General features: G+C 33.6%; 1 protein-coding gene across 1 annotated transcript in view; it reads left to right on the forward strand.

Moving 5' to 3' along the window:
* LOC119836811 (Down syndrome cell adhesion molecule-like protein Dscam2) overlaps nt 1-13,552 on the forward strand; it is a 67,089-nt gene that overhangs the window by 33,388 nt on the left and 20,149 nt on the right. Inside the window, exons 6-7 of the mRNA XM_038362283.1 lie at nt 9,487-9,542; nt 12,735-12,829. Of these exons, the coding sequence (XP_038218211.1) occupies nt 9,487-9,542; nt 12,735-12,829 (151 nt within the window). The remainder of the gene's footprint in view (nt 1-9,486; nt 9,543-12,734; nt 12,830-13,552) is intronic.

Raw genomic sequence — 13,552 nt, forward strand, 5'->3', positions numbered from 1 at the left:
TAGCATGGTGGATTATGGCCTTAACCCTCATAAATAGCCTGTGTCTCTGCAGTCTCGCGTACTACTAAAGTATGATACTAATAAAAACAAAACACAAAAACATGTTGTTAAATCTAGCTATGTTACCAATTAAGCAGGGACGATGAGAATGAGTTTAATTTAGACTAACTGCGGAGATGCCTAATATTAGCGTTTGAACTATGATTCACCACATCGACCAATATACTCTGAAGCCTGTTATAAGAATATAGGGCATATCCGGACAGCTAGTCAAATTGCACTACAGAGACATAAGTCTCCTTTGTGGATTAACTCCATGATCCACAATGCTCGCTGAGTATGGATTAACGGGGATGCAATTTTTGTTCGCACGTTTTACTAGTCCTTACTAAGAAATGTATCACCAGCTGGTTCTAGTCTTTATTTTATATAAGCATAGTTATAGCTATATTAGCCGGAGGCCCATATCCATTTCCTTCCCCTTCCCAGTCCTTTCCTTTATTCCTCTCGCCAATCCTTTCTTAATCCCTTCCCAATTTAAGGTCGGCAATCCATTTGTAGAGACGTAAGGTCTGTAATCGACTTTACGCCTCTACAAATGTTCATGGGCGGTGGTAGCGCTCATTATCAGGCGTCCCACCAGCTCCATTGCCGACTGTGACATAACAAAAAAAAATATTAAATTTGTAAAGCCCCCATTATACGCATCCAATGGTATTATTCTCCTGAGTGAACAGGAGTGAATTGAGTCTGGTAACTGTTCTGGTAATTGGGACAATTCCTCAGAGCATACCCTATAGTATATCCGAAACAATCAGATGTGATATCTTCATAGCAACCCGACTAATTCAAATGCACCTATTACACAAACTGATATTATGATATAGACTCAAAATGATCGCTATTTTTCCACCCAGAAAAATATACAATTTTTAAAACGTTTCCATCCGATAACAGCTTTTGTAATTAAAACTGTTTTCGTCCGCCATTTTGTGATGTGTCAATAGAATCGAAGTAATGAAAAGTTGTTTTCTGGGATTTTTGGCGCGAGTTAATTTATTTGCTTACGATTTAATATGTATGCGTAGTTTGTTTGTGGGTTTTGTGTGGCTTGATTAAAAGTACATATGAGAGGAAAGTAATACGATTGAAATTTTAAAGCCTAAGTGATTATTAACGTCTAAAACATATGAGCTTTTGGTTGAACCAAGTAGTTTTATAAGTGGTAAGACTATGCTAATGCATTTTTTGGAAAAGAACTGTTTTGCAAATATTAGCTTCTATTATTAACTGATTGTTTATTTAAATAATAAAAAAATCAAATTCGATGGTCAGGCGGGATTCGAACCTACTTCTTTGGCCGTACCCGGGTAAGGCGTTACTTGACCAGCCATGATTTATGGTCTGGGTGCCCCGTAGCCCCGTAGCCCGTGCCCCATAGGCACACAAAATCCAAGGAGAAGTAAGTTTAGTTAGTAGCCCCTACTCGCGTAGACACACTGTTGTATGAGACGAAAAATATATGTGAAAGAAAAAATCATTTAAGAATTTAAGTCACTTTTGCTTTAGTTGATATTAATAATATAATTTTTTCCTATTATATTTGTACTGTAGAATATTAATAACTATTTATAATAAAAAACTAGACTGCCTTCAAATTGATAGCACTGATAGCATCAAATTTAAATGGAACACGGAAGGAATAAGCTTTCAAATTAGAAAATAATCATCAAAATAGCATCACCCAATCAAAAACTCTGACGTATCAAACCTAAAAAATGTCAAACTCTTGCTTAAAACAATAAAAGTATCCCTTGATAAAATAAATCCAGAATTTAGCTTTAAAAACATAATATTACAATACACGCAAAAGAAAACTGAAGCTCTCATTTACTTCCATTTAAATAAGTAATATAAATGGAATTGTAGAAAGATATCTTTGTTAGGCCAAGACACACGTACCTTATCTTAGGTAAACACAGACACTGTGTTCCAGCTTTTAAGTAATTGCGATTGTGACTTAGGAGATGTTGGGGCTTGATAGGTCACAAGCAAGTAATATGGGATACCTATTTTTTATTCTCTTTTAGTTTGATACGTGAAAGATTTAACTAGTGATCAGTAATTTGGATAATGGCTTTTATTTTAATGGATTGGGGTTATTTTAAATACAATTGTTTATAAGTAATTTAGTGATTTTATAAGATTTTGAAATGGTTGTTTTACATTGTCACACCTAAAACAATTATCAAGCATAATTAGTAATATAAGCAGGCACGCTTTTAAGGGGAAAGGGATAACCTAAGGATTGACAACTGCAAAGAAGGAGGAGGAGTGAGGAAAAGGAAACAAGCCTCCGGCTCCCCCACTCACCGTACGAAACACAGTATCTCGCCGGTCTTCTGTGGGGGTGTGGTACTGTATCCCGTAGGAATATCCGGATAAAAGTTGCCTTTATGTTATTCTAGTTGTCCAGCTGTCAACGTGCCAAATTTCGTTGCAATCAGTTCAGTACTTTTTGCGTGAAAGAGCAACAAACACACACACACATCCTTACAAACTTTCGCATTTATAATATTAGTAGGATAGGAGATAGGAGTTTTTTATTTTGCTAGCAAATAAGATAACTTCCCTAGTAGTTTAACTCTATATCAATAAAATTTATTAAGCATTGATTTATGGAAAGGAATTATATAATTGCGTGTGTTTTAGTCCGCATAAAAAAATTATCATCATCGTCATCATAACTAATCAAACATCTGTTTAATCTAGAATTATACATTGATAAATTTGGTTTTATATGTTGTTTGTGTACTTATGAAAAAATGGTTTCAGTGAGAAAAAAACCACGAGGTAATGAATTTGACTCTTGAAGGAACTAACAAAAAACCCACAATCTCGCAAGCTGATATCCTCAATACAAATACATTAATTATCAAATAATCAAAATCGGTTCACCCAATCGTTCCCAAAAACCCAGAGTTCTGAAGCAACAAACCCAAAAAATGTACATCCGGTTTGACCTCCTTTTTTGGATATCGGTTGAAAATATGAAGTCCAATAACAAGAATACAACAGCTAGTTATAATTTATAATGTAACACACACCGTCCCAGTTTTGTCTCTCATCACTTGCAACGCTCCAGAGCTGCATAGTTAATGAGATTTGTTACAGACAGACAGATCTGGGTCATAGCGGAATAGTTTCTAGCATGTTCCATTTTTTGGGCTGCTACATTTCAATCCGTTCTCAAACTTTAACTAATTTATTCAATTAGACTACTTCTAGAAGTATTTTTAAATATACATAAGAATATTAAGTATACAATATAATCGTTGGGTTAATAATATAACGAATGCCTTTAATTTCTAAATATGTAATACTCGCGCAAAATCAAACACAAGAAAATACTATATACATAAGATAGTTTTATCACTTACCACCAGTTTTATTTAGATTTGATGAGATGCGATTAATATGTACAATATTTACATTATTATTATAAAGGGGAAAGTTATATTTTTGTATGTTGTTAAAAGATTTAACGCAAAACCGCTGGACCGATTTCGAAAATTCTTTCACAACAAGAGAATGCTACTTCACTGAGGGATAGGCTATATATAAACCTCGGGCGAAGCCGGGGCGGACTGCTTGTGAATGAATAAATATTGTGTTATTAAGAATAACGCAATGATATTTTTTTATCCCTTTCAAAGCCCTATAAAGACAAGTTTTGTTTTTATCTTGGAAATCTCATGGGAACAAAAACTACAGGTGAAACCTAGTGAATATCTTTTCTATTAGTTAATACGTTAATAATGTTAAGTTAATGCGTAGTTACGCAGACAATGGCGCGCGCGGTATGCTAGTATTTTATGAATCAACTATATTATTATTGACCGCCTTCATGGTACAGAGGTTAACGCGTGAGCATAAACTGTGGGGTCCCGAGTTTAATCAGTCTGACAAGACATAGAAGGCTGATCACCTACTTGTCCATTTAGAAAATTGATCAGTGAAACAGATGTATATCATTTGCCCCATACCCCACCAGAGGACACGGGACACCACTTTTATAGCTTCTAGATATTTTTTAAAGCCTCATTTAGCAACGAATCTTTTATACATTTTTACATCTGTAAAAAAAGGAATGGATACAAGAGCTGTCTGTTACAATTCATTCCGCCTGAATCGGATGTGAGGGTTTGGAAAAATCACGTTGACGCGACCATCGGACCGTGTATTCTCGTTTCTGGAATAATGTTGATATATAACGCCATTTAAATAATTGATTACTATTTTAATGTATTTATGTTCAGTGTAATTACTGTTTTTTAATTAAGTTTGGTTTGACAACTGTGATTTGTGCTGTTTAGCTTATCTGTGACTTTAAATTATTTAAGCCTAGTTGCTAGCATGTTCCATATTATTGTTATTTATGCTGGAAATAAATAAATAATTATTTAATGAATGAAATGAATGAATGAATGAATGAAATATTCTTTATTGCACACTCAACAAACAATTAAATTAACAAAAAAAAAATAGGAAATGTAGTGCAAAGGATTCCAGCGTTTGTGCTTTCCTAATACTAGTTATTATGAATTATATGTAAAAAAAATTCTATGAAAAGTATCACATAGGCTTCTATTTCTATTTAATGTATAACTAAGAACCTAGCAAACAAGCCTTTGATAAACACGCACTATCGCTTCGGTAGCTGTGAACAGACAGACACATCACATATTTTATAGCATCCCTCGCTTTTTGGATTTTAAAAGTAATTTAAGATGAACTGTTAATTAAAAAGAAATTGTTAATTGATTATACCGTCTAAGTTTTCAATTCAAAAGAAAGCATTTCTTTTTTAATTAAAGGCAGACAATTTTATTTATATGCATAAACAAGTAATTACATAAACACTTAGACTTGGCACGACGTAACTTAAATCGGGAAAGTTATATTGGACAAAGTTTACAAATAACTTGGTGTGTCGATTTTATCTTAGCTTAGCTGATATATAGCTTTTAAATTTGGGAAAATGGAAATAATTGCAGAATGGTAGTATTATGTTTTAGGTTTTTGAAAGGACTGTTCCATGTATACTAAATATTAGAAAGTTTTGTATTAATATTATTACAATACTATACATATATATATATATATATATATATATATATATATATATATATATATATATATATACAAAGGAGCTGGTGGGTCACCTGATAAGCGCTACCACCGCTCATGAACATTTGGAGAGGCGTAAGGTCAATTGCAGACCTTATGCCTCTACAAACATATACGGTAAGCTTCGGTTGAAAGTCCACCAATTTGACCTCAATTGTAATGAATAAAAGCAATAATATAGCAATGATGAAAACGCAGATCCCTGTTAACAAAAGGTGGCGATTTGCCATATCTCATAATAGAAGCATGTACCATTTTTACATCTTAATTTACGTATAACGTTAATCCTTAAATATACTGATATGAAATGTCTACAAACATTAGAATAAACCATTTATTTTAATTATTTAAATACGCACAAACACACAAATAATAATATAAAGTAAAACAGTAAATTATGAAGCACTAGCTGCGCCCCGCGGTTTCACCCGCGTCAGTCCAAATCCCCTAGGAATATCGGGATAAAAAGTTGCTGATATGTTATTCCAGTTGCCCAGCTGTCTACGTACCAAATTTCATTGCAATCGGTTCAGCAATTTTTGCGTGAAATAGCAACAAACACACACACATCCTTACAAACTTTCGCATTTTTACTATTAGTAGGATACAAAACAATTATGTCTAGTTGCGTGCGCTATAAAATGATGCCACTCAGTATATCTGGGGAATCATTAACTCGCCCCTAGCCCCACGCGAGATTGACCTGTCAAAACATCTTCGGTGAACTACTGTACGGATAATTAATTAGACTGTAGTAATATTATACTGTAGTACTTAACATAAATATCTGTAAAACTATACAAAAACTCAAACAAAAATGGTGAGTCCCTCTTATATATAAATATTAAAAAGAAAATACATTTCGACAGAAACCAGCATTTTTATCTCCAAGACTGCCACAAAATCTTAGCGGAACGCGAGAGCTAAAACCGGGAAATTTTAATGAAAATAAATCTAAATCTCAGGTCACAGCTATCTACTACAGTTTTCCGGTTCAGCGAGCTGTTATCTGGATGCTTGTGAGTATGATGTTGCGGTATGCGGGACTGGTAGAAGAAATAATGATAACAAAGATAGTTTCATACTTAAATGATAGGTATATAGGCTTGCTTGCTCTTATAATAATGTAATAAAAAAATTGTTTAACACTGGCGATCCCAATCAGGGTTATAAGATAACCTTTTGAAATTATTGGATAATCATCGACCCTTGATAAGTACAAATTTTATAATAAATCTGTCCGTTTATAGGTCGAAATCAAAATATAATATCGAAACGCAAACAGGTGAAGAGTGTTTATAATTAAAGATTGATTTATTTCTTCTCATACATTGAACGAACAAAATACACTACACTTGCATAAAAGTCTATAAGGCTTTTACATTTCAAGATTTCACTGTTGTTTATTTAAGACTACATGCAATTTTGATTAATTTACATCAAAATTTCTATTCGTGTTTTAATTGTATATCAAAATATAGAAACGGACTGACAAGTTTTTGAAAAATGCGCTTAAGTGTTTTGCTTGAAGTTAAGAACACCTAAATGCTCTAACTGCAATTTCCTTTCAATCAAATAACTGATTATCCTGAATGGCAATACAAAAACCAATAACTAAACGTAACATGCTCGGATAAAGTTCGTTGTAATTATGATGATACATGAATAATTTTAAACGTCATATCGGCGAAAAACAATCGTTTTAATGTATTTAATAATATACATCCATACTACACTCAAATTAAAATAGCACAAGAAACACTATTTCTACTCCAATAACAATTAAAACGATACTCAACCTACGGCTCAGTACGCTATGTACCATGCGGTAGCATTTCTTAACTCGTTTCCAACTATTTTATTTATAAAACACATATGATATTTCATCTGCAGACTGTGCGTTTATTTTGCTTAAGAAATTGCGACATAACTTGTCTGTGTTGCAAAACGTGCATTGCGTATGACAGTTCCGTTTTATAATATTGAATACAAAAGTTCATAGAAGAGGCCTTTTCTCAATGAATATTACAAACGCAAGTAAAACTTTTTTACATGTGCGTAGTTTTCGTTTAAAATTTTTGAAATCATTTGTTAAATCTACTTCTATCAAAAAAGCTACATCTACACATCCTACTATCCTATCCTACTAGTCCTACTAATAGTATAAATGCGAAAGTTTGTAAGGATGTGTGTGTGTTTGTTGCTCTTTCACGCAAAAACTACTGAATCGATTGCAGTGAAATTTGGTACGTAGACAGCTGGACATGTGGAATAACATATAGGTAACATTTTATCCCGATTATATTCCTACGTTATACGGACTCACGCGGGTGAAACCGCGGGGTGCAGCTAGTATATTATAAAGATGAAGAATTGTTTTTTTTTTTGTTTGTAATGTTTGTAAACTCTAAAACTACTGGACAGATTCTAAAAATTTCTTCTCCATTGGAAAACTACAACTTCGCCGAGTGACATAGGCTATATATGTACCACGGGCGAAGCCGGGGCGAACTGCTACTAGCGTAATAAAATAATATCTTGGTGATAAAAAAGCTTGAAGTAGTTATCAAATCAAGAAAAGGTTGTTAGCAATTAGCATCTAATGAATTCAGAATCTTCTAAAAGTGTAAATTGCCGTGAAAGATCATTAGAAGTAGAAACAACATTATTAATATAGTATAGTAATATATTCGTTATTAAAATAATGTCTATTCATAAGTAATAGTAAAAATTGACATGAAAAATAAATTTTGAGTTAGACTTTAAAATGCCGAATAAACTAGCTTTATATACTCTTAACTATATAAATAAATAGGTTTTATGTTCGAGCGCGCATTAAATTTTTATTATTAAATTAAAAACCGAATGGAAAAAGCAAATATATTTTACAAATACGAACGGACGCAATTGGCTTATAATTATTAAATACTCAAAGCAGTACAGTATTATCAAAGTTATTGATACCTCTGATATTATATACTTCTTATATATATACTATACCCTTTCTTTCTCTATATATTTTCTACTTCCATATAGATTAATCATTAATTGTTACCCATCGTATCGTTTTCTCATAAACTAAAACATTTGAAAAAGCAACCTTATTAAATGCAAATCTGCATACCTATTTATCTCTTAAGGACATTTTAATATGACCCATATTTCAGTGTACTTCCAAACAATTTCGCTTATTTATCGTTAGCCAGCACATTAAATATATAAATCATAATGAACGTCAGAGCTCGCAACTCGTGTTTCGTCATCATAAAGTTTTGGCTCGCAAAGTTTGCTATATTTGAAACTGGGAGGGACTTGAAAACACCTCGCCGAGTTTAAATTTAAAATTACACTGAATAAACTTTGAGTTATGAGAGAATATACTTAAAAAACTATATAATAATATATGTAGTTATATAAACTCAAAACCGGGTTTAAATGATAAAATCTTTCCAGTCTCTCTTGCGTGAATAGAGTTAATCCTGCTGTTTTCAGACAACAATTTTATTGCGATTCTGACGTTTATATCACGTAATATAAACGTCGGAATCGCAAAAAAAAACATTAAGCGATATGAAAACCATAAGTATATCCCAGATTCCAACAAGACTCATACGGAAAGCAAACAGAAAACTCATAATATATTGCGTAATATATTTCAATGATAAATACTAAGATGACGTTGGAATCCCTGGAGCTGACTTTGTACGTAGGAATTATGCAAATTCTGACTTACCCGACTTTACCACGTGGCTCCTAAAGGTGGATTATGAATAATTCAACGCTCCTGCACTTTTTACTTGTATTAACAATATTTCCATGATGAAAATCCTGATTCCTGTTAATATCTAGTCAGAAGTACGCATGGTCAGTGGATATATTATATTTGTTCTTAATGAAGAGAAGTGGTGAGGAGGTATCGTGGATTAGTGATAAGCAATAGACCACGACCTATGTGGTATGAATTACGCCTTATGATCGAATTCTTTTATTCACAAAACTTTTCAAATATAAATATGAGTTAAAATAGATTAATACAACGTTATACGTACCATATTTTTAAAAACTTTCTGCTCGTGACTGCGCGTAGTAAAAGTAAATCAAAGAGACAAGCGAAATATTGAGTTCCAATGGTTTTGAAGTTATCATCATTTAAAACTTAGATCTAATGAAGTTGACCTATTTTCAGTCGCAATGTGGTAAAATTTTAGAACTCTAATGACTTTTAATTTTTTTACCTTTGATTACGGAAAATGCCTGGGTCACTCCCATTTCATCAATGACCCATTTTTGTTACAGGTCAACTGCCGAAGCCCTTAAGAGCACTTCTGAATGGAAAACGGACTATGATATAGGTAAGGAAAATGTTTAATTGATTTGTAATGATATTTATCATTTTAGATTACATAATTAAATGGTGATTATTTTCCATTTTGAATTTCACCCGCGTCGTAAATTTTTTATTAAGATAACATTAGCCTTCCGCCACAAATGGACTATCGAATATTGAAAGAATTTTTCAAATCGGACCAGTAGTTCTTGAGGTAAGCGCGTTTAAATAACAATGATTTCTTGCTTGCTTGCTTGTTTAAAATAGCAGAATATATTCTATAACGCCACTATTGATACACCATTTAGTTATATCCAGGTGTAGGAGATCCTGGTGCGTTCCATAGCAGATCCCAGGATCTCTGCTATTATGCTTTGAGTTTGGATGCCGAGGAGGTTTTATTGGGTAGAAATCCCACATGCTCTTCTTTTCCCCCAAAGCTAGAGTATCTTTTGAAGATTTCCTCCTCGTTAAAAAAAGTGTAACAGAGACGTTTTACAACTAGTTCTTACTAGGGAAAATGCGTTGTAATGTAGAAAGAAAGAAGAAAGAAAGAAATAATGTTTATTTAACACCACCACATTTACACACAGTTAAATTAAAATTAAAATTAAAAAGTGAACTTATGACTAAACGGTGTGGTGATAAAAAGGGTAACTACTCAGCGTGAGCTACGCGTAATGCGCAGCGCTGATTTTCAGTAGCCCCTTGTTGGAGTGCCACTCAAAAGAAGTAAACATACATACATACATTATATAAACAATACAAACATACTTATAGATATTTTAAAAGCAAATTGGTATTTAAACTAAATATATATATACCATAAATGTTTCTGTGACGCAGGAAAGTTTTGATATACATTTACATTTCTAATTAAGTTCTCGTTCTTCATAAATGAGCAATTAATTAAATTATATCGTCAGGTAACACGTAACGATCTCGAACTAAACAAGGAGGCGGCCATCTTGCGGTCTGCGGTCACACACGACAAGTACCTACTCTATGTAACAAGCTGTTGTGTGCTTTAAATAATTGTGTATTCCTACTAGCTGTAGCCCGCGACGTTGCGTGGTAAATATTCGTATATGCTAATTCAGAATATAATCTACCTCTGTACTAAATTTCATACGGATTCAATATTATTTTCTCAATAGTTATTTTCGAGTGTAAGAGTAACATACATCCATACGTCTACAAATTCGCGCTTATACAATTGGTAGGATTATACAGATATTTCGTCGTGTGCTTAATATACTAATCCTTCTAATCCTACTATAATATTATAATTGCGAAAGTTTGTAAGGATGTGTGTGTGTTTGTAGCTCTTTCACGCAAAAACTACTGAACCAATTGCAATTAAATTTGGTACGTAGATAGCTGGACAACTGAAATAACATATAGGCAACTTTCTATCCCGATATTCCTACGGGATACGGACTTACGTGGGTGAAACCGCCGGGCGCAGCTAATTTTTTATATTCTTAAAACCAACATTTTAAAGTCCACATACAATACGTGCGTAATGGCGCAAAATGGCGTATTTAAAGATAATATTTACTGAGTTGTTTATTGTTTACACTGGGATTCATTTTTATATATATAGATGTTAGGATTTCAGAAATGGTTGAACTATTTTTAATAGGACTGATTATGAGTATATAGCCCTTCTTATTGGAAATATCTTTAATTTTAATATAGCTAGCTAGACTGACAAACGCTGATGTCTACGTGTGAACTATCAAACATGAAGTTTTAATAGTTTTTACTATTTTAATATTTCTTCCTTTGAACGATTTGATCTCACGAATTCCTGGTTCAAAATGAAAAAAGATTTGGCGCGCAATAGTCCATCTATTGACAAAGTTGTAATGTTCCTTTTAAAGCAAACTCTTCACATTTTCTCAACCGATTTAAAAAAGGAGGAGGTTATCAATTCACCTGTTTCTTTCTTCGTTTTCTTATACTTCATGAATGAACCGACTTTTCTTGACAATTTAAAGCATATTGAGAATTTAATTTTGTTAAAAACAATTATTTATATCTCATAGTCTGCATAGGAGCTGGTGGGTCACCTGATGGTAAGCGGTACATTTGCAGAGGCGTGAGGCTACTTGTAGAAGCTTTGCCTGATAAAACGATAGTTATAAATAAAATCGTTAAAAGTATAAAAGTTTCTGGGAGCCAAGAACGATTCGGCACGAATTGAGCCACCTCGCACCAGAGAAGTACCACATCCCCACAGAAATCCGGCGTGAAATAGTATGCTTCGTACAGTGAGTGGGGGAGCCGGATGCCCGTTTCTTTTTCCTCACCCGTCCCAGTCCATTCCTTCTTGCCAGCCGTCGATCCTTTCCTTATTCCTGTCTCCTTGAAACTAGGCAACGCATTGTCAGAGGCTACCTCTGCGAATAATCATAGGCGATGGTCATCGCTTACCATCAGGCGAACCACCAGCTCAGTTGCCCGCATATTGCATAAAAAAGCCCATAAATCTCCATAGCATAATACTTAAATGTGTGGTCACCAACGCAAATGTAAATTAGCGGTCGTTTGGTTAGCAGACAGCTTGCTGGTCGAATCACATTTGCTGCAAATCTGCCCATTTCCCAGCTTTAAGAACTTTTGGCTAACGACGGATATATGGAAGTGTCGTATTTCTAATGTACCTTATAATCGTGTATTATTTATCAGTCTGTTTATCGGTGGAAATAACATGAATCCAGGGGAGTATTTTTTTACTTTCGGGTGGTGTTTTAATATTATGCATCAACAATTTTTTATAAAAAGTATGAGCTAGCGACGCCTCCTTGGTACAGTGGTTAACGCTTGAGCGGTTTCGTTTTCGTGGGGGTTCGATTCCAGGTGGGGACAATAAAAAAAAATGTCTCGGTCTGGCAGGACACAGAAAACTGATCATCAACTTGTCCATAAAGAAAATTGATCAGTGAAACAGATGTATATTATCTACCCCATACCCCAGTACAGGACACGGGACTTCACTTTTTTTTTATGAACGAGCGAAATATGTGAAAATGGATCTAAGCGGGGAAATCCTGGTTCGTCCTAATTTTCCGGCAGATACTAATAAAAATGTACATAAATTTTTTTAGATCGTATTATTGATTTGACTCCGTAAAATTATCAATTTTTTGGGTGATTAATAACATTAAATTATGAAAACTCACAAAAAAAATGCAATTTGTTAAATTTATAGATACAATGAGAGGAATCTTCAAACGAAGCCTGACAGATGGCAGAGTGATGATGACCCAGCATTTCACAGAAAGAACACTGACACCAGGCGGTGATGTAAGTATATTAGCTTCGTTAGTTAGAACGCTAAACAGAGCCGTAAACTGACGTGACGCGTTATGACGCGGAATTGTGTTGTACTACGCACTAATGGCTTGGTTAAATGCCTTGATTCAAAAAGAACGAATACTTAGCGTGCGTCAGAGCGTCGTCGTGCTGTTTATCGGCTTAATATCCCGTAGTACAGCACAGTTGGACGTCATAGCGGCGTCAGGGTAGCATTCTGATGCGCGTTTAGAACGTGATTGTGAGATAGAGCTTAAATTTTCTATTATCATATGTGAACATTAAATTAGAGTCTGTGGTAAATAATGCGATTTTTTTATTTTATCTATATAATATTGTTGCGATGCGTTTTTATTATGATTATAAAAATAATTCGATCAATTGGTATGAACCATCATACCAATTAATCGAATTAGTCAAATTAAAAAACATATACAATTTTGTTGTTTGCACTACATTGAATAGATATAAAATATAAATAAATTTCATATATGTCCTGAATTGGAATATTCTAGCAATCAAACTGACAGCTTACATTTTGTGTACATAGAAAATAAATTGTATTAAAGACTACCCTCATTAAAATAATTTTAAAAATTTTATAGAACACATTACACGTAAAGTCACTGATAATTTACGACAAAATTATTAAAATACATTATCTATAATATTGAAGCATTGCTGGCTTAGGGGCAACCACCTCGTACCTAAAAC

Source organism: Zerene cesonia, chromosome 25 (assembly GCF_012273895.1).
Source record: "Zerene cesonia ecotype Mississippi chromosome 25, Zerene_cesonia_1.1, whole genome shotgun sequence".
NCBI classification, from domain to species: Eukaryota; Metazoa; Arthropoda; class Insecta; order Lepidoptera; family Pieridae; genus Zerene; species Zerene cesonia.